The 22,415-nt window shown below is 38.5% G+C and overlaps 1 protein-coding gene across 3 annotated transcripts in view; it reads right to left on the bottom strand.

The window, feature by feature from the left end:
• LOC116037490 (lysosomal acid phosphatase-like) overlaps positions 1 to 22,415 on the bottom strand; it is a 32,867-nt gene that overhangs the window by 10,282 nt on the left and 170 nt on the right. For all 3 annotated transcript variants that reach the window (XM_031281392.1, XM_031281393.1, XM_031281394.2), the window contains exons 2-12: positions 16,888 to 16,983; positions 16,057 to 16,143; positions 15,196 to 15,256; positions 14,998 to 15,089; positions 14,800 to 14,898; positions 14,506 to 14,595; positions 12,180 to 12,263; positions 12,025 to 12,073; positions 11,599 to 11,687; positions 11,262 to 11,368; positions 6,282 to 6,457 (exon numbers count right to left, since the gene is read on the bottom strand). In XM_031281392.1, coding sequence (XP_031137252.1) covers positions 6,282 to 6,457; positions 11,262 to 11,368; positions 11,599 to 11,687; positions 12,025 to 12,073; positions 12,180 to 12,263; positions 14,506 to 14,595; positions 14,800 to 14,898; positions 14,998 to 15,089; positions 15,196 to 15,256; positions 16,057 to 16,143; positions 16,888 to 16,983 — 1,030 coding nt within the window. The remainder of the gene's footprint in view (positions 1 to 6,281; positions 6,458 to 11,261; positions 11,369 to 11,598; positions 11,688 to 12,024; positions 12,074 to 12,179; positions 12,264 to 14,505; positions 14,596 to 14,799; positions 14,899 to 14,997; positions 15,090 to 15,195; positions 15,257 to 16,056; positions 16,144 to 16,887; positions 16,984 to 22,415) is intronic.

Genomic DNA, 22,415 nt, shown 5'->3' with positions numbered 1-22,415 from the left:
GGTTTTGGGAATAGGCGCACAAAAATGGCTCGCTAGCGCCTCCTACAAAACTTAAAAAATTGAGCCCCTGAAGTACATTTAAAGTAGACTCACAAAACATAAAAAAGATGTCATTAGAAACATACCTTAAACCCAACAGAAAGTCCGCCAGTTTGAATTGAAAGTTCGAAATTAGTGCGATTTTGGCCATTTCCACATGTCGTACTTTAACGAACTCCTCCTAGAGATTTCATCCGATCAACCTCAAATTTGGTTTTGCCATCTTAAGATGTTATAGATGAAAAGTTATTAAAAGAAAAACTTTTCGTTATAGGGCATTTTGTGCGTTTCGCCATCAAAACAGGAAGTGGGTGTAACTTGAGTGTACACTGTCCAATTGGCTCTAAACTTTTCAGGATTCATAAGAGTCCAACCCTGACGACATCTAAACACTGATATTTACTAAAAGCTATAGTGCCCACTAGTGGCAACAGGAAGTAGGACTAAAAGTCAAGGTGCTAGACTTTAACGAACTCCTCCTAGAGATTTCATCCGATGGATTTCAAATTCGGTCTGTGTCATCGAGAGACGTTAAAGATGAAAAGTTATTAAAAAAAAACTTTTCGTCAAAAGGTGTGGGCGTGGCGTGGCGGCCATTTTGAGTGTTTAGCGATGAACGAGAAAATGGCTGTAACTACAGTGTACACTGTCATATCTGCTTGATAGTTCACACACTCAACAAGAATCCAGGCCTGAGGATATTATACAGGCCCAACGTGTGATGCTGAGCTGCATCCTATAATTTAACCACAGCCACTTAGTCAGGCCATGCCCCCTTTCATAACATTTGAACCGTTTCAGGTAGACCCTTGTGTGAGGTATCGTTGAACTCAGCACAGATTTCCTTCTTCATTATTTATGGTTTGGCCCGCCCCCTATGCTTAAACCATGCCCCCTTTTAGAAGTGGTGACCCATTTAAGGTAGAGTCTTGTGTGAGGTATCACTGAACTCAGCAGAGACTTCCTTTTTTATTGGTAAAGGTTTGCCCCGACCATTATGCTTTGGCAACGCCCCCTTTCACAGCTAATGAACTGTATGACATAGAGTCTTGTGTGAGGTATCATTGAACACAGCAGAAAGTTCCCTGTTCATTGGTGACGATTTGCAGTGTCTGAGTGCCATGCACATGCACGGCCAAAATCGCACTAATTTCGAACTTACAATTCAAAATGGCGGACTTCCTGTTGGGTTTAGGGTATGGCTCCACTGTGTACCAAGTTTCGTGAGTCTATGTTAAATGTACTGCAGGGCTCAATTTTTTATGTTTTGTAGGGGGCAATGCTACCGCCAATTTTGGTGAGTTTTTTATGTTAAGCCCCTCAAAAAGGCAATTAATTTGCTGGGAAAATAATAATAATTCCTTCAGTTTCAATAGGGCCTTCACTGCTGTTGGCGCTCGGGCCCTAAATACTGCCATTGACTAAAAAATATGCTGACTGCACCTCACCGACGGTGTTATAACGCAAGGTAGGACAAAGATAAAAAGAAAGACATTGTCGGCCGTTAACAGTAAAGACTTTCCTCCACTCAAGACTGCTAGCCCGAATGCTAACGCGGAAAACAAGTTAGCTTTCCACAGCTATGCCGTGATCGCTGCTACCCCTATGGATACATCAAAGTTGGCGACAGAGACTGAGCCTTCCCTCGGTGATGTTTTAGCCGCTATAAGGATCCTGGAAAACAAGGGGGTAGATTTTGGTAAACAACTACTGGGGTGAAGTTAGTTTAATGTTTGACATTTGTCGGTTTTCGCGGATGTTACCTTCAATAGCTCCGTGTCAATACTTCGATTTCCCCCAGTTTCAGGGTATGTTGGAGAGCTTATTTAGACGGACATTTCACAGTTTAAGTTAACTCAAAATCACCACAAATGACGGCACAGTTTAGTGCGCAAAGAACTGAATGTCTGTCCAACGCGCCCCCGTCACGATAAAGTTAGTTAGGGACGTCGTACAATTGCAACTCCACTCAGTGTAATCTTTATTAACTTTTTTGTTCTACAACATAGAAATCTCAAACCACTTCCATTAAAGAAACTTACAGCCCTTAAATATTTCACACTTGTAAGTTAGTAGAATGAAACTTTTAAAATAGAAAAAAATACAGCAAATAATGGTTTGTGCACATTTCAAGACGGTAATTTTCTCATTTCTGAATATTTAGACATGAAATCACCTCTTATATGTTTCAGACATCCTCTTACAAATTTCACAGCTGTTATTTTGTGAAAAGGTCTTTAGCAAATCTCTTAGCATCCTCGTCAGTGACATATTGTATATAAAATGCATATTTAAAGGTTATCAATTTAATAGATTTCTAATTTATGAATATATTGACATCAAACCACCTGTAATAGGTCTCAGACATCCTGTTACAAATTTCACAGCTGTTATTTTGTGAAAAGGTCTTTAGCAAATCCCTAAGCATCCTCGTCAGTGACCTATTGTATGTAAAATGCATATTTAAAGGTTATCAATTCAATAGGTTTCTCATTCATGAATATAATCATATCAACCCACCTGTAATAGGTCTCAGACATCCTCTTACAAATTTCACAGCTGTTATTTTATGAAAAAGTCTTTAGCAAATCCCTTAGCATCCGCATAACTGACATATTGTATATAAAATGCATATTTAAAGGTTACCAATTTAATAGGTTTCTCATTTATGAATACATTGACATCAAACCACCTGTAATATGTCTCTGTCATCTTTTCACAACTTTCACAGCTGTTAGTTTGTGAAAAAGTCTTTAGCAAATTCTTTAGCATCCTCATCAGTGACCTATAGTCCACATTTAAAGATTATCAATTTAACAAAAATGACTTGAAACAATATGTAAAAAAAATATTTACAAAGAAAATGCACAGCACACCAAAGAGGCTAACTTGGTGTGCTTTTGTGCCAGTGGGCCTCCTTGTGTACTGAGGCCACGCCCCATCAGAATATTAAATTCTGTGTTCAGCAATAAACTAGACAAAAAAATTTGGAAAACTTTACATTAAAATAAATGCAAAAACTGAATAAGCTATCAAAGCATTAACTTCCAAATAACTTACTGACCGTGATCATCTTAAAAGATTTTAAAAGTTTTAATTTTTACTCAAAATAACAGCTTTGAAAGTTGTCAGAGGATGTCTAAGATATATTAGAGTTGGGTTTTATGTCAATATATTCAGAAATGAGAAAGGTATTGAAATGATAACCTTTAAGAATGCATTTTTTACTGTAAACCCAGACAGTTGTAATTAAACTTTTTAGTGGTCACTCTATCCTTTTAATGTTTTGTTAAAAATTATATTCATTACTAAATCACATTCTTTGTTTGTAATATTCAGCTCAAGTATGCAGTGCACAGATGATGTTAAGCAGAGATAACTTAGAATCAGAAAAAAGTTTCTGTATGGGAGGGGCGGGGTCATTTGAACTGATCTGTGCTATTGTGGTGCAAGGGCTCATGGGAAAAAAAACATGTTCTGAATGGTTTCTGTCCTAGTTAAAGTGTTTTAATAATGTTCAGTTATTGTTTTGGGTGTGCATTTATGTTATCTAGGTTTTAGTTTTGTGTGGTTGATTTATTGTTTTGGTTTATCTACATTTATTGTTGCACCATGACCTAAACCCGGTGGGGACTGATGGCCTCTGGGGGGTGAGAATGCATTGAAGTGGCTCAGAAATCAGTGTCTTTTGCTTAGGTGAATGTTACAATGCAGCTTAACATCAAATACATTAGTCAATTGCAATGCTCTGTATTTTTAATTTTTAAGCAATTGTATTTATAACAGTATTGTTAAAGTCAAACTGTTACAAAGGTGGAGAAGCACTACATATAAACAAATGTATTCTTTAGAGGTCAAAAGTTACCTAATGTTTTGTAGTAGTTGATGTGTATGGCTTAAGATGCTTGGTTCATGCAACTTGTGACAACATAACAAAATAATTGTTTTATTATTGATTCTTAATAATGAATATTAATGTTAATATGATTTTAAAAGCTGTGAAAGTTGTGAGAGGATGTCTGAGAAATATTACAGGTGGTTTGATGTCAAAATATATATAAATGAGAAACCTATTAAATTGATAACCTTTAAAAATGCATTTTATATACAATATGTCAGTTATGCGGATGCTAAGGGATTTGCTGAAGATTTTTCACAAACTAACAGCTGTGAAAGTTGTGAAAAGATGTCTGAGACATATTACAGGTGGTTTGATATCAATATATTCATAAATGAGAAACCTATTAAATCATAAACTTTAAATATGCATTTTATATTCAATAGGTCACTGATGAGGATGCTAAGACTTTTTTTTTACAAAAAACAGCTATGAAATTTGTAAGAGGATGTCTGAGACATTATAGGTGATTTGATGCCAATATATTCATAAATGAAAACCTATTATATTGATAACGTTTAAATATGCATTTTATATGCAATAGGTCACTGACAAGGATGCTAAGGGATTTGCTTAAGACTTTAACACAAACTAAAAGCTGTGAAAGTTTTGAGACAATGTATGGAAAATATTACAGGTGGTTGGATGTCAATATATTCATTAATGAGAAACGTGTTGAAATAATAATGTTTAAATTATGCATTAAATAGCCCGGGACTTTTTCACAAACTAACAACTGTAAAAGTTGTGCGAAGATGTCTGAGAAACATTACAGGTGGTTTGATGTCAACATATACACAAATGAGAAACCTATTAAATAAATAACCTTTAAATATACATTGTATGCACAATTGGTCACTGATGAATATGCTAAGGGATTTGCTTAAGACTTTAACACAAACTAAAAGCTGTGAAAGTTTTGAGACGATGTATGGAAAATATTACAGATGGTTGGATGTCAATATATTCATTAATGAGAAACGTGTTGAAATAATAATCTTTAAATTATGCATTAAATAGCCAACATATCACTGATGTTGATAAGGTATTTTCAAAGGATTTTTTCACAAACTAACAGCTGTGAAATTTGTGAGGAGATGTCTGAGACATATTACAGGTGGTTGGATGTCAATATATTCGTTAATGAGAAACGTGTTGAAATAATAATCTTTATTGGTAACTATAGCCTTCATTTATCTTTATTTATTTATTTTTACTTATTCACAAGTGTGAAATGTTTAATGGCTCTCTCTCTATAATGGAAGTGGTTTGAGATTTCTATGTAGAACAGAATTTTACGACGGTCCCTAAGTACCTCTATTGTGACGGGCATGTTGGACAGACATTCAGTTTTTTGCGGTAATAACTGCATCGTCATTTTTGGTGATTTTGAGTTAAAAAATAACTGTGAAACGTCTGTCTACATTAGCTCTCCAACATACCCTGAAACTGAGTGAAATCGAGGCTTTGACAAGGACCTATTGAAGGTAACATACGTGAAAACCGATGAATGTCAAACATTAAACTAAATTCACCCCAGTAAACAACTTACAGGGGGGATAGCATGATTATATAGGGTATTTCACACTGTTCCTAAAGGTCTCCTAATTGGGTATGTAACATTGGTTGGGCTGAAAATGTCCCAGGTGCTATTCTTTTGTGCATTTCTGCAGTAGTTTCGGTTTTCCACCTCCGATGTAGAGCAGCGTACCCACTTCCTTAAACGTTGTCTCATTCAGAGACCAGGGACCCAAACGGGGCTCTGAGTCTGTCAGACAGTCTGAGATCTACCGTATCAGCAGAGCAATCACGTAATGCACAGCAGACTATGGTGCAGGTAGATTATTTTCTGAAATATAGTGACTTTATTCCTGTAATAGCCTATTATAACTTTATTTTTCTCAAAATATCACGACTCCTCCAAATGTCAGAGAACACAGTTGGGATGAGTTATATTTTGAATGTGCACAAAGTTTTGGACATGAGCAGAAATCTTGCTCAAACATCTGAAATATTACAGTTCAGGGGTTTATTAATAAATTAAAATGAATAATGTATCATTGAGGTGAATAATTGTCATATGCACATTTAAGGAAATACTTCCTCAACAAAAGACGCAAAAGAGGAGGGAGGAGTAAATTATGCCTAGGCTACATGTGTGCTGACAAGAAAAGCAGATCTACAGGAGAATAAATAGTTGAAAGCAATACAGAATGCCTGAGAGCCTAATTGCAATACTTTATATTATGTTTTTATATTTGGATTGTAATATGCAGGAAATGAAGTGTTTAATGCTAAAAAAAATTCTAGGGGTGGACCCCTTTATGGAGATAAAGGTGTTCACCTTTATCTCTCCTTTCAGAATGCACTTGACACTCTTTGTCCCTGTCTTCTGAAATAGAGAACTTTGTAATTCTCACAAACTCATCTAGGGGGCAGTCAAGGGGGCAGCCTGGTAACTGCAGAGGGTACGGCTCCACTGCGCTGTCATTCCGGTAGAACATCGACACTGAAACAGAGCTGGTAGACACAGAGAGAGAGATAGTTTTACAGTCTATGATGGTCTGATGTCATGTCCACTGTCAGCAGTTTGGACCCACAAAAAGTCCTAATGGACATTAGGAATAAAACGATCAGTATACTGAAAAATTTGGAGCCTTACAGTATTATAAAGCAATTTTGGTACATAAGTCCTCATATTTTTTATATCAGCTGAGTCTGGTTGTGTTAAATTTGAAAGTAAAAGTCTTAATCCACTTTGCATATTCTTACTTTCTTTCTGGTATCAGCTCATCAGTATCACATGAAGTCTGTGTCAATATAAGTTTAAGGGGATTGTCTGCAGTAAACTGTGTGTGTGTGTGTGTGTGTGTGTGTGTGTGTGTGTGTGTGTGTGTGTGTGTGTGTGTGTGTGTGTGTGTGTGTGTGTGTTGACGTGCTGACGTGCTGACGTTTACGGAAAGCGTATTGTGTATTGAACACTTCCGGTGTTCCCGTGTTACGATGGTAGTTTCCTTCTCCAGCAAAAAAAACAAAACTCAACTCTGCTTTATTGTTTAATTTAGTGGCTATTTGCCTGGATTGCATTTAAACTACACCAGTTATACTCAAGCACTTATAGCTCTCTTCTCTTACAGCGACTGCCTCGCTGATCTCACAATTGTTAAAGCGCTATAGATAGATAGAGAGATGGATACTTTTTTGATCCCCAAGGGGAAATTCAAGGTCCCAGTAGCTTACAGACATCACACACAACATACAAATATATCATAAACAGGATGATAAAATAATCTTAGACTCTTAAATAGTTGTCTCTTAGACCCCATCCCTCGTTGGGATGGGGTCTAAGAGACAACTATTTAAAGAAGCGTTACCAATGGTTAACACTTCATAGCAGAGCCGATCCGCCCTATACGCTCACTACGGAAGCTGCATAGGGCCCCGCAAATTACTCGAGGCCCCGCCTCCCCCTCGTGTCATAGCGCATCAATTAATGTTTACAACATCCATGACAAAATGAAGCAAAACTATCCTTCTGGTCACGAAAAGAGGAAAAAAAAAAACACCATGAGAGTGAATTGCTGGAACAACAATCAGGTAAACTTGTGTTCTCTCCTCTCCAAGTTTGATGTCAGCAAAGTAAAGTTATGTTTATGTGAATTTCTATTGTGTTTTTTTCGGTCTTGCTAACCTAGCTGGGCAGGCAGGCAGTGCATCTCTTGGTCTGTGTCTAGCTGCTAATGCCAGTCACTTCCAGGGCTGTGTTTTGTGACTTTGTGCCTGACAAAAGTGAGAGTAAAATACAATTATTTATTACATTTGATAAACGACAAAGTGCAACGGTGTTTGTTTACTGCATCTCGGAAAAGATAACCGCGTTGGGTGTGTTATCATGCGTTGTGCGCACGAAATGAAACGCACATTTTTCAAGCAGAAATATATGTGAAGACCAGACAGACTGTAGGCTACAATATATGGGCGTGAATGATGGCACTCCTCATCAAAGTACACATTATACATACTTTTAAGACACTGATTATCTAGTCTCAGACAATGTGTAGTTAAAAACTCTAAACAACTGCACTAATTATGCAAGATGGAAAGCAATGTATTGACAATTTGATATTGATTTATAGGCTATATTGAATTTAAAATGTTGATTAGCTGGACATACTGGTCAATATGGATGCACATCCCTCAGTAAATAATAACCATAAATCAAGAATTGCTTCAACATGCATAATAATAAATAAATAAAAACTTTAACATGCTATGGCAAGCCATTTTAGCTTTTATTCATTCACAGTTTATGCATTTTTGATATCAAGAATTCGATTTTTTTACTATTTGCAATGTGAATTCTTGATTATTTTTACTAGTAGGGCCCCTTAGCAGAATTTTGCTTAGGGCCCCAGGGAGGTCAGGATCGGCACTGATTACTAGATATGATCAATATGTCTTTAGTAACAGGTTATGTACTGCAGTCATTTAAAGTAGTAGTGATAAAATCTCTTCTGAAAAACCCCACCCTCGATCTTGAGATTTAAGCCAACTATAAACCTATAGCTAATCTCCCCTTTCTCTCCAAGATCCTTGAGAAGGTAGTCGCGAATCAGTTATGTGACTTTTTACATAGCAATAGTTTATTTGAGGACTTTCAGTCAGGATTTAGAAAGCAGGCTGGACTATTGTAATTCCTTATTATCAGGATGCTCAAATAAAACCCTTAAGACTCTCCAGCTGATCCAGAATACTGCAATGTGTGTTCTGACAAGACCTAAGAAAAGAGATCCTATTTCTGCTGTATTAGCTTCTCTGCATTGGCTTCCTGTAAAATTCATTTGAATTTAAAATCCTTCTTCTAACCTACAAAGCTCTAAATGGTCAAGCACCATCATATCTTGAAGAGCTCATAGCACCTTATTGTCCCACTAGAGCACTTCGCTCCCAGAATGCAGAGTTACTTGTGGTTCCTAGAGTCTCTAAAAGTAAAATGGGAACCAGAGCCTTCAGCTATTAGGCTCCTCTCTCTCCTGTGAAACCAGCTCCAAGTCTGGGTTCGGGAGGCAGACACCTTCACCACATTTAAGAGTAAACTTAAAACTCTCCTCTTCGATAAAGCTTGTAGTTAGGGAGTGAGGAGTTGCAGCGTCCGCCTAGCCCAGGCCACGTGCTTCTCTTCATAGTCGTCACATTAATTTACCATTTAATCAATAATATAATCAAAGTAGAGGGAGGCAGGCCAGTACAGCCCGATCCGGCAGGGGAGAGTTCTAGCCTGACAAGGCACCTCTCTTAAGCCTGTCTCTCTTAGTTACCGTATTTCCTCAAATAAAAACCGGTAGTCAATTAAAAGCTGTACCTCTGATAGCGGCCGGGGGCGTGGTCAACACAGACATATAAAGGCCGGTCTCAAATTAAGGCCGGGGAAAAATAGTGTGGATAATCTCCTAAGTGCCTTTCATATAATATTAAGTCAAAATAAAATTCAAGTTCATTGTAATGTACATTTCTACCAATTTAATTCAACAGATTCAACAATATATTCATGCTTTGTTTTTTCTGGATTATTGTCCTTCCGGTATTTTAGTCAGTGCGGCTGTATGTGTTATACTCAGCCTAGTGTAGTAACGTACAGGTGCCAATAGATGGCAGTAGCTACATTGGATGTAACACAGGACTTTTCAACAACAACAAAAAGAGTTTTAAAGTATGCGGAGGAAAACTTGGGTGAAAAAGCTGCGAGACATTTCGACGTTGACCCCACGAGAATCCGATACTGGAAGAAACAGAAGGTTGAGCTGACAAGATTAGCCGACAAGAGCAGAGCACAGCTAGCTAGCTGGAGGTGGGAGGAAACAAGTTAGCCTGGAGCTAGAAACAAAGCTAGCTAGCTACTGTCTGTTACGTTAATCAGATACTGGTGTGCAGCAAACCAGCAACTACTGTAGCTATGCTCTTATTGTAATCTACCAGCAATATCGTAGTACCTGTATTTGAAATAAATACCCCATACATTTACAGGGTTCAAACTGACACAATGGTGGTGTTTGATTAATTCTGACCCAAACTGCTTTGTCACTCTTCTGGCTGTTGTTGTATATGGTGAAATTTTTGCAAATGTTTCTTAAAAAAATTAATGATCTCTATCCACTGGAACGCTATGGATTTTCATTTAAAACAGTTTATTTAAAACAATTATACTAACAGATGGAATTAGAAATAAAGGCCTGCCTCTAATAAAAGCCTGCTTCAAATACAAGCCTGGTACCTTCTGCAGTTCAGGTAAATAAAGGCCCCGGCTTTTATTTGAGGAAATACGGTATGCTGTTATAGTTTTAGACTGCCGAGAGACATCCTTTGACACACTGAGCTCCTCTCTCCTCTCTCTTTCCATCTGTGTGCATTCATGTCCCAGAAATGCTTGTTACTAACCTCTGGGGAGCTTATTCCCCGGAGTCCTTTTTTTTTTCGCCCAGCATGTTTCCTTGGATTAGGGTGGCACCAAAATCATGGTTATAGCTGTCGCCATGGTCCTGCTGCACGCCCTGCTATGCCCTGTTACACCCTGCTACATCCTGTAACGCCCTGCAGTGCCCTGCTATGCCATGAACTACAACTGCTATTTCTAGTCACTTTTCCATTATCTTTTCTTGTGACTGTTAATGCCACTATTCATCACATCCCCAACCGGCACCTTCAGACACCGCCTACCAGGAGCCTGGGTCTGTCTGAGGTTTCTTCCTAAAAGGGAGTTTTTCCTCGCCACTGTCACACTAAATGCTTGCTCTCAGGGGAATTACTATAATTGTTTGGTCCTTATATGTTATAGAGTGTGGTCTAGACCTACGATATCTGTAAAGTGTCTTGAAATAACTCTTGTTATGATTTGATACTATAAATAAAATTGAATTGAATTGAATCTAATTGTGTGTGTGTGTGTGTGTGTGTGTGTGTGTGTGTATGTATGTATGTATGTATGTATGTATGTATGTATGTATGTATGTATGTGTGTTCTTGTTAAACTATATTTGTGGGGTCCAAAAACCAGGAGTCCAGTATACTTGTGGGGTCCCAACAGCTTTGTGGGTCCAATATGCTGGACCCCACAAGTTTAAAGGACTGTTTGAGGGTTAAGACTTGGTTGTATAGTGTTAGGGTTAGAATTAGGTTATGGTTAGAGTGAGGGTAAGGGTTAAGGTTAGGCATTTAGTTGTGATGGTTAAGGTAAGGGTAAATGGCTAGGGAATACATTATGTCAATGACAGGTCCCCACAAAGATAGTGCCACGCACTATGTGTGTGTGTTTGTTTGTGTGTTTTACCCGTTGTTGTTCCTGTACAGCTCAAATATTTGACAGGAGGAAAATGGCGGCTCTATTCCATTGAACACATTCAAGCTGGCCTGAAGAGCAACTACAGTGGTGTCATGCTGTGGACAAACATACACACATTAAAGGAATACCTAGCTACCTCTTTTTTCTCTCCAAGATTTAGATAAAAAAGGTCAATACCACTTAGGTCTGTATGCAAAATGTGAAGCTACACAGCCAGGAGACGGTTAGCTTAGCTAAAGACTGGAAATAGTGGAAACCGCTAACCTGGCTCCATTAAAAAAAAATTAAAAATCCACCTACCAGTAATTCAAAAAGCAGTTCTTACCGCTGACAGCATCATCATTTTCAGTCTCTGTTTCGGGTCTGGGACGGCCATCTTGGAAAGATTCTTTACTATTTCACCCAGTAGGATACCTAAAAGACAGACAGCAGTTCATGCATGTATCCTCCATACAAGTATTATATCCAAAGTCTGATATTTCTTATTCATCTGTGCCATAGAGCTCCAATGTTGTTCAAAAACTATTAAAAACACCTCAATGAGCCACAGTGTTGCACTGGGTACAATGTTCCTTAATTATCATGAACTGTGAGTTTGTTTTGACTCAATCCTACACAAACTGTCTCGCTGCCCCAAATACTCATTAGAGCACCAAATGTGGACTAATCCACTGCTGAAAATAGTCCCCAACAAAGACACAATTCCTTCCTTTTTAAGTAACATTTGAATTTCACTAAACCACACACATACCTCCCTGCAGCCGGCTCTTCTCTTGTTGTTTGTAGACCCCAAATTTAACCTGGGAAAATGTAACATTACATTAGATTACCCCACTTTTAACTACAAAATAGCATCATGAGACCTACAGTCCTAAATGAAACCATAGATATTGCCACTACTCCTACCTGAATACTAAAGTCGTTGAGCACTCTGAGCTTCTCCATGACATCAGGAGTCACCCAGTCAGGAGTGGACATGTTGTGACGGGACTGAATTCACACACAGAAAACACAGTGGAAATTATGAAAACCATGAAAAAGACATTTGACTAGAAGAGTGTCTGAAAGCTTTAAGTAGGCTGGCTTTTTGTTTCCTGATAGCACTTTGTCAGCAGTCCTCTGCCAGCACACCCCTCTCACACGTTGTTCATCTAATGGCTGTACTCACCAGCTATGACCCAGCTATCCCTGAGTTTATAATTAGCTCATACTTCAAATCTCACATTATTGGGTGTGTATTTGACTCAGAATAATGTGAACATTATTCCTGAAAATTTGAAAAATGTAACATTGCACATAATGATGTTGGTATGTGTATTGACAGTAATACAGGATATTGATTGGTGGCATGCTGAAATGCAAGCAGTGACCTGTGTGTGCTAAGACAACAACAAAAACACAGATGTGAAAGCGGTACTAGTTTCACAGTTCCTCTAACAGCATGTTTTTCAAAATGTCCATATGTTCGTTAAAAACTGACGAGGTCGGTTGAGTCACAAGTCTAAATTAACCAACACATGTGAGAGTCGGTCAGTTACAGTCTCGCCCGCCAGAAGTCTTTGAATCATGTCTTGAATAACTGGACGCTGTTATTTAGAAATGAAAGCAACATAAGGTGTAAACCAATTAGCTATGACATCGCCTTTTTTCTGCTTGACATCTTCATACTTGAAAAACTAGCTTCACCACATTATCTTACCTGAAACGTGTTCTAACTAGGACATTAAAACCTGCTGAAGTCTCTCATAATATAGATTTATGGCCAGCATTATTATTCTAATTATGTAGGCCCTACCTATAGTTTATACTTACTCCAATTTAAAAGTAGGCTACTTCATTACAGAGAATCATTACACAAATTTTATTGTATATACAAAAAGTCAACAGAAATAATAACAAAACTTTTTTTTACTGTTTTCTACAGAGCCCCCCTGGGGGTCAGCTGAGAAAAAAAGACTAAACCGTGAGCACAGAATAAAAATCCGTTCCCTCAGTTTCATAAATTGTGAGGATGGATTCATAATCCGTGCTCTCCGTTTTATCAAAGTTAGAAAGATATTCACAGATTCGAACTTCTGGGATCAATTAGGCCTACTCTATAGCGAAATGTTATTAAATCACAAACGATGCATCTTTCCTAACATAGTAAGGTTAACAATGAGCTACAAACTTATTTTCCAAACTTACCTCAATTATAACTTGTCTCCTGCTAGTTGTACTACAGCACTTAGCCTACTTTTAAAAAATAAGTTTGCAGACACTACCTTATTTAATAATTAAATTAATAGATATTTTTTTGTCAGTGTTGTAGTTTGTAGACGATCCCTATCTTACTGCCGTCTCACTGCTGGCTGCTCATAGAGACCAATGTTATTTCTTCAGGTTGGAGGATGGCTCGTTTTAATGAAAATGAGTTTGTAGCTCGTTGTTAACCTTACTACTTTAGGAAAGATGCATCATTTGTGATTTAATAACATTTCACTATAGAGTAATCAGTGGTATCCTAACTGTAATATCTTAACTGTAATATTAAGTTACAAGTATGCTTATCTGTAAGCTATATTAGTTACTTAGCTATGAAGAATAATAGTTCATTTCCTTATACTGTTTCTGAAGTTAGCTGCTAATAACGGATGTTCCAGAAGGAGGCGCTATTACATTGAGTTCTGAATCAGAGTATGTTCAGCTGACCGGGTGTTGACTCTAGTTAAGAGAGACCAAAGAAGTTGTTGCTAGCGAGGGACATGTGAAAGTAACTAAGTAACTTGTAAGATGTCATGCCTGCCCGTTTGCATTAAACTTGCAAAAGTATTTGGATGTTGTGGACATTCGGGTCTTCCTTAGAAGATATAACATAATTGATCCCAGAACTTCGAATCTGTGAATATCTTTCTAACTTTGCTCACTTTTATAAAACAGAGGGCACGGATTATGAATCCATGCTCAAAGTTTATGAAACCGAGAGCACGGATTATGAATCCGTACGTACAGTTTATAAAACCGAGGGAATGGATTATGAATCCGTGCTCACAGTTTATGAAACCGAGGGAACAGATTTTTATTCTGTGCGTACGGTTTAGTTTTTTTTCTCAGCTGACCCCAGCGGGGCTACGTAGTTTTCAATTCTGCTCTAAACTTCTTGTTTTTGCAGGTGGTGACTGTGTGTGTGTGTGTGTGTGTGTGTGTGTGTGTGTGTGTGTGTGTGTGTGTGTGTGTGTGTGTGTTTTCTCACTTCACAGAAGAGTGTGTCGTACACGATCCAGACTGATTCCACATTAATCTCATTCAGTCCGGTTTTTTTCTTCACCAGCTCTATAATGTCCTGAGAGAGGAACGCAGTAAGCTCCACATCCCTACATTTGTATCATCTTTAAAAATCTCAAAAAAATGTCATAATATGGTTTAGAACACATTTGACATATTCAGACTAGAACATATCAAAATCAGGCTTAAAGAACATCCAACATATGTAAGCGAATAATTTATTCTCCTTTTGAGGTCACGTCACCCCCAGACCTTCCTGTACCTGGTATGTATTGGTGACATTAATAAATTCCTTCGTGCGTTTAGTTTCGTTCATCAGCTGTTCGTAGCGAGGACAGTCACCCAAAGGAAAAGAGAGTAGCTAAAAAAAAAAAGAGACAAAGACAGAAAGTTCAGAAAAAGTGCGTTGAATCACTTACAGCAAGGAGCACTAAAACAACTACCTCCATTATATAAATACCCTCTCTTCACTTTGTGACACTGTGTGTACAGGTATTGGCTGCCACGTCAAGTTTTCTTCAAAGACCTGGTGACCACTGGGCGGGTAGAGACCTGGATGAACGCACTGTTAATGTGTGAAAGAAATGTACTAGAAAGAGAAGTATTGCTGGTAGAAGGACGAAAGGTAGGAGGATGAGGAGTTAGATGATGTTCAGACCTGCAAGGTTGGCCTCGGCGCTCATCAGGGTGCGATCCTGGTCTGTGCTGCGAACGTAGATCTGAGGACAAAGGAGTTGCCAGTGAGGGATCAAAAATGATTTACAAGCAGTCATCAAAGGCATGAAATGCATTACGTTGGGCTGTGACAACATGCTTTTGACCCCATTCGATTCTTTCACGATACATGGGTGCCGATCAGATTTATATTGCTATTTTCATTAATTGGGATTCGATAGTATTGAGTATTGTGATTTTCTTTTCCTTCTTCAACAAAAACAAAAGTTGAATAAGACACTTCTAGAGACAATATATCATGAGACATTTCTAAAAACTAATTGTTCTCTAAAAAGAATGTCAGTCATCACGTGTCAGTCAGTCAGTCGGACATTTATTTTGTTTGTAAAGAAGTACATAACGTGGATTTTCTACTTTCCATCTGATTTGCTGGAAACGGATATGATGTAATTGCCGTCGGCGGTGCAGAATTACAAAAAATATTTAGGTAAATCATTGGTAAACAAAAAAAAAAAATCATGGTTCTAGGGGAAAAAACAGATTCTACAAATCGTCACCAAAAAATCCCACTCATACGATTTTGGATTTTTTTCCCCCCTACCTCAAGCATTAAGTATGATAAGTCTAAATATATTGGAGAGTTTGAAGAGAAGAGCTAAAAGTGGACTTTGGTAATGTACACGTTCGAGTGTTATGAAGAACAGAAATACGCAGCAGAATGCTTCCATCATGCTCCAGGAATTGCAGCACCACAGGGAACCCTTTATAACACCAACATGGGATATTCACATGAATCAGCGTCTGTCTGGTGGCGTGGCATGTGATCTGTAAGCGGAGTGGTTACCTCGTGTCTGTCATAGGAATCTTTAAGGAATCCTTTGTATCGTTTCCTCAGAAACTGGCCCAGACCAAACTGCTCCTGCATCCCCATCTGGAAACAAACATGGATAGGGACTGACATTATACAACTGATGACATCACTGAATATAGGTAACCTTTCAAACCTTTTACACTTATGAACAACAGAGAATCTGTGTGGGTTTAAAGTGGGGCAATAACATCAAAATATCAGGTTCGAAGGAATAAACTAGATAATGATTTCCTTAAGAAATTATGTGTGACATCAATTGGTCTGATTTTTGGATTACTTTATAATTATATGAAAACTCATTGACCTAAATGTATTGGTTGAGCTATGGATGCCATGGGAGTGAATTGAGCTTTAAAACATGCCTTCAATGCATTACAGCCCATAAATGATTAACTGTACAGGTAATTATATGGCTGTGTTATAAATACAATGGAACTGAATGGGATTTTGCAGACTTTGATGCAGCATGTTACCAATAATAATTCAACCCTGTGCATGCCATCATAATAAGCTTATGTACAGTTAATTACTGTGCAACACTGAGCATTTTTGAATTGAGGTTGTACTGTATACAATGGCTGAGATATGAAGACAATTGACGGCAAAAGTACACAATAAATCATGTTTTTCAAGAATAGCTCATCAAATATGGAAATGTATCAACAAGGAATACTGCATGAAAGGATGCATTCATTGCTATATGAATTGCAAATGTCATGAATGGTTTTGCAGCTATAGAATTATGCAAGATACCATGGGTGCTGATGCACTTCAATCACTCCAACTAGAAAATATTCATCATGCCTGTGATAGCTGTCCAAACCCTTGTGGCCAGTTGCTCTCTTGGTGTGGGTCGGTAGGGTAGGCTTTGACTGGAGACCTGTCACCATGCCGAAACAACTGGGGGGGGGGAGAGAGATGTCAGGCAACACTCAACTAACAACACATCGTTTCCCCTTTACAGTGTAAATACAAGCAAAAACTTCCACTGCGGCAGTTTCTCTCAGTATTTTCTGTTTGAAAAAGCTCATCATTGCTACACAGTGGCTATAAAAGGAACATACTGAAATTTGGTGATAAGATTAAGAGTCAGCTATCAGCATAATCACTGTACAATTTGATACTGACATATTTGAAAGTCTATAAATAGAGCTGCAAATAAATCCAACAGGACTGCATTAAATGTTGGAAAAATGTGAATGTATTTACCAATGCTTAGTTTTTGTTGTAGCAGGCTGGAAGCCACTTGATCAAGCTGATTTATTGGCTGTCAGCAAATAAAATGTTCACCGTTTTCCTACCTAGAGGCCCAATTGTCCACTGCTTGAGAGTAGATATCTGATTTGATATTGCTTTTTAAATTACTTTTTATTATTCAACCTTATTTCGAAGGAAACTACTCCTTTGATAATATATACAGAACTAATGGTGTGAGCACTAATCTTGATGTAGGTTGAAAGTAATATCTGTATCCAGTCAATTAGGTCTTATTACTGGATGCCACCACATCAGCTGTCTACTCAAGTAGAGTAGTTTCACTCTTCTGCAACAACAGTCAACAAACAACTGTCATGTGAGAAAATCTATGTTCTTCCTCATGCATGTGGCTTGATGTCACAGCAAAGAAGGACATGCAAATATACACTATGTATGTGCTTAAAGTGGGAGTGACGCTTTAGTGTGGGTTTTTATTATATGGATAATGGTCAATGAGAGAATTAGACAACCTTTAAAACATATTATTATTAATTTAAAATACTGTCACAAAATATTTGTAATACAAAAAGAAAGAACCATGCATAACAAGTTACATTACTGTTCTCTTAATACATCCATGGGAGAGAGGAGAGAACACATACAACCATAGACAGTATATAGAATGGACCAACAGATCCCGTTGCTCTGAGACCAAGCCCCCACGAAGCTTCGCTTCAGAGCTTTTGATGCTACAAAGCGATCACCCGACGTTAGCATTCCATTGACTGCCATTCATTTTGACGTCACTTTGACAGCGAATAACTTTACATCCGAAGCGTTTAAAGACTTTAATTGTCCATTGTTTATTTCTAAAGAAACATGACAATGTGTAAAAGGCTCCATTACCTTGTACCTCACGTTATGGCTCCGTAATAGACGTTTTTGTAAAAATAGGCTAACGATTGGGTCATAACCACCCGACTTACTGTAGCATAGTAGAGGAATTACCGCAGAGTACAGGAGAAGCTCGCAGGCAGTTTCGACTTACATTAGCTGTTTAAGTTTAATTACTAATGTTAACTAGCATTTTAGTTAGCAGTAATTAGCCTGTGTCCATGTTATCGCCTTACATATACCTACGCTCTCCGTCTCTGCAAGATTGGGAATGATTGAGATTTCTCTTACCAGAAGACTTACAACTTTCAGACAGGTTGCTCACGTCACATTTACGCCGTTTCTCTCAGTTGGAGGCTGCGCAGTAACGCTCAGCGCTGACCGGAAAAGTGCTTCTAATATCCTTCACTGGTCTCCATCCAGAGCAACGGGATCTGTTGGTCCATTCTTATATACTGTCTATGGGAAGAACGCCATGTCTTAAAGCCACCGTGGGTGTAGCAGATAACGGTGGTACTGCACCCCATGGCCCAGAAAGACTTTTCACATAGACTTTGTATGGCGAATTTTTTTGGGGGTACATCAACTTACCAACCTGAACAATTAAAGGGTCCTTGTTTAAAATGTCATGTTTTTAACATTTTTAACATTCACTAGTAGACGAATCCAGAGTTATTACTAGGTATGACGAACGCGCATAATGGATGCGAGCAGACCCGCAGGACTGCGCCCGCCCGCTCACATGACTAAATGGATATAGCTAATGGTTGTAATTCACCATGTGTTCTATTAATACGTCCATGGAATTATCTTTTGATACACCCAAGGGATGTATGTAAGCTGTAAAGCCTGTAACGTGGATGTAACGTCATGTATGAAGCGTTTCCCAAACTGGCGGGGCTGTCGGCTAGTAGCTATTAGCGGTAGCTAGCATGGATGTATTAAGAGAACGGTGATACTATACATAGCTATATGCCTATATAACGTTACTACAGACATAGTGATTACATCGCCTTAGTTCTCTCTTATGATACATCCGAGGGCTGTATGCTGTAAAGCTTGTAACGTGGATGAGGGATAAAGCCATGGATGAGCTCTGTTCATGAAACTGCAGGCTAAACTTAGTAGCTAGCGCTAGCTAGTAGCACAACATAATGATTAAATCTCCTTGGTTGTCTAAATACATCCATCGTTTATTTAGATAAGCATGTAAACGATCAGGAACAACAAAAACACAATGTTTAACGTTAGTGAATATTTTAGACAATGAAAATGGCGAGTTATGAGTTTGCCACTTGTAAGAGACACGAGAGAGAAGCTCATGAACGAGCATGTTGCTACCGGTTGCTACGACAACACAAACAAGCTGTTGCTGGTGTGCATGTCCATCGTGACATCATGGGCCAGTCAATGCAGAAGAGCCGAGCTCCATGTTTGCTTTATGCGCTTTTGAGCACTCTCATTGGAATGTACGGGGCTTCCCGCCGAACACTGTATCCAGTTCTCTTAATACATCCATGACGGAGACCAGTGAAGGATATTAGAAAGACTTTTCCCGTGAGCGCTGAGCATTACTGCGCAGCCTCCATCTGAGAGAGACAACGTAAATGTGACGTGATCAACATGTCTGAAAGTTGTAAGTCTTCTGGTAGCTGTGCCAAGAAAAATCTCAATCATTCCCAATCTTGCAGAGACGGAGAGCGTAGGTATATGTAAGGAGATAACATAGGCACAGGCTAATTATTGCTAACTAAAATGCTAGTTAACATTAGTAATTAAACTTAAACAGCTAATGTAAGTCGAAACTATCTGCGAGCTTCTACTGTACTATACGGTAATTCCTCTACTATGCGACAGAAGGTCCCGTGGTTATGACACAATCGTTAGCCTATTTTTACAAAAACGTCTGCTACGGGGCCATTGTTATGGTCAGCTGCTCTCTCCGCCCTGTTTTGGGTATCTTTTCCCTGTGTGTCTGTGTTTGTCTGTGTTTGTCTGTATTTTTTCTGCTGGGAGTGCTGGAGGTGTGGTTCTGAGGAAAGTAGGCGTGGGGCGTGGCCAATTCAACTCTGCACAGCCGTTCTTTACAGCTGCAGCTAATCTCCAAGATTCAACCCAGCAATACATAAACCCGGGCTGATCACCTCTTTGGCGGCAGTTCCTTATCTACAACCCATGTGGTAACTTGGCTCTGAGTTCCAGTTGTCCTTTAGTTTTGCCCATGTTATCCTGTGCCCAAACTTACCTTGTGTCTCTGTCTAGATACCGCCTTTACCTGCTGCTCCCGCCGCTGTGCCTGCATGCCTCCAGTCTCGCTGTCCAAGCCTAGTCCTCCACCTTGGAAATCCTCCTGTGAACTTCTGTGTACTCACCTCAGCCTGTCCATCTCGTGTCCTGAAACAACTTGGACTGACCTCTGTCGGCTCGCCTCAAACCTCGGACAAGCCAGGAATCTCCCCGCCCTGACTTAACCTACATTACTTCCCTGAGTACACTCAGTTCATTAAACCCTTTTAAAACTGCTTTGCGTTGTCTGTGTGTTATCTTTGCGTTCTGGGTCAGAACTAGCCCTTAACAGCCATAACGTTAGATACAAGGTAATGGAGCCTTTTATATATTGTTGTGTTTCTTTAGAAATAAACAATGGACAAATAAAGTCTTTAAACGCTTCAGATGTAAAGGTATTCGCTGTCAAAGTGATGTCAAAATGAATGGCAGTCAGTGGGATGCTAATGGGGGGTGAGTGCTTGTTAGCATCAAAATGGCGCCATAGGAGCTACACGTTGTGAGGAGAAGCTTACCCCCTTGCATACAACAGTAACGCTACAGTAACATTAGCTAGTTGTGGAATGTAAGGAGGCGGTTCAAAGCTATTTTATTCACATTAACATCGGATGAAGTTTTTCTTTTCTCAAATAGAAATGATGCTGAGTAATTAATAAATTATTATTATATACATTTATAATAATTTATAATATATAAATAATAATGTATTTATTATATATATATAAATATTAATGTAACGTTACCTAGCTTGTTGGATAGAAATACACCCACTACAACTAACGTTAACACGGCGATAAGCCTAACGTTATGTGTGTGAACTGATATTAGGGTTAATATTAAAGATCTACAGTTGTTTTGCTCAATATGATGTTAAGTGGCAGATCAGTGGGTTTGCTGCAGTTAAATATATATCTTCTGTCCCAGACGAAACCTAATATTTATGTGGATGATGCAAGATAATTTTATAATTATAATATGAATATGAATATGAATCTAACTCATATTTAGACATCTGACGTTAAAGATTTGTATTGTTGTTGCCCAGATAAGATGACAGAGAAAAGAAAAACAGACTTAAGATCCCTTTTCAGTTCACCAAAACGCCAAGTCCTCATATCAAGACAATTTAGTAACATCTTTATAAGAATGGGTGCTTATGGAAATACTAATGTCACTCTGCACAGGCAAAGGAGACAGAAAGACCTGAGGAACAGGGAGACCAGGGACAGTCAGGTGGAGAGTCTTAGGGAGACCAGGGACAGTCAGGGGTAGAGTCTCAGGTAAGTGTGTCGAGCTTAGTTCATATTTTTGGAGGTGTGTGGCTGTCAGGGTGAGCAGATGAGCTTTACCAGTGGCTCATTAATTTACATTATGATCAGCTAATTTAACAAGTGTACAAAAGCATTGTATTTCTTTTATATGGCGACATTTTTTCAAAATAAGTCATTATGTTTTAAGGTATTTTTGTGGCTTGATTGTAAACAACTTAAAAATAAATAAATGGTTTTAAAGAAGAATATTTTGGTCAATTTAGTCATCTTTTTTATTGAATCAAGAGAAACAATGAAAAGAAGGATAATGGTACAGTCTCCGTGCTACACTAATGATAGTATTAAGGCTTTCCTCTGTGAACACATGTCCTCTACGAGTATAATTGTGGCTGTATTATTTGTGTCCCCTTCAAAAATTGCTCTTCAGAAATTTTGTTTATTGCCCCCCACCCCCCCAACTGTTAGATGAGATTTACGCCCATGAAAATCCCGAATTTACTAAAAGACCCACATTATTTCTGATAGACTTGATTTGTGTTCAAAGGAATACACTTTTACCGAGAAGCAAAGAAAACAGAAAGTATCCTAAATTTTGAATATAGTACCTGAAGAGCCTATCCACCGAAGCAAAACGCAGCAAACTGCTGCAAAGTTCAAGACAGCTTCCATAGCGTTAACATTATA

The sequence above is a fragment of the Sander lucioperca genome, chromosome 21 (assembly GCF_008315115.2).
Source record: "Sander lucioperca isolate FBNREF2018 chromosome 21, SLUC_FBN_1.2, whole genome shotgun sequence".
Taxonomy (NCBI): domain Eukaryota; kingdom Metazoa; phylum Chordata; class Actinopteri; order Perciformes; family Percidae; genus Sander; species Sander lucioperca.
Note: the sequence above shows the minus strand (reverse complement) of the source record. Positions and strands in the feature narration are given on the sequence as shown.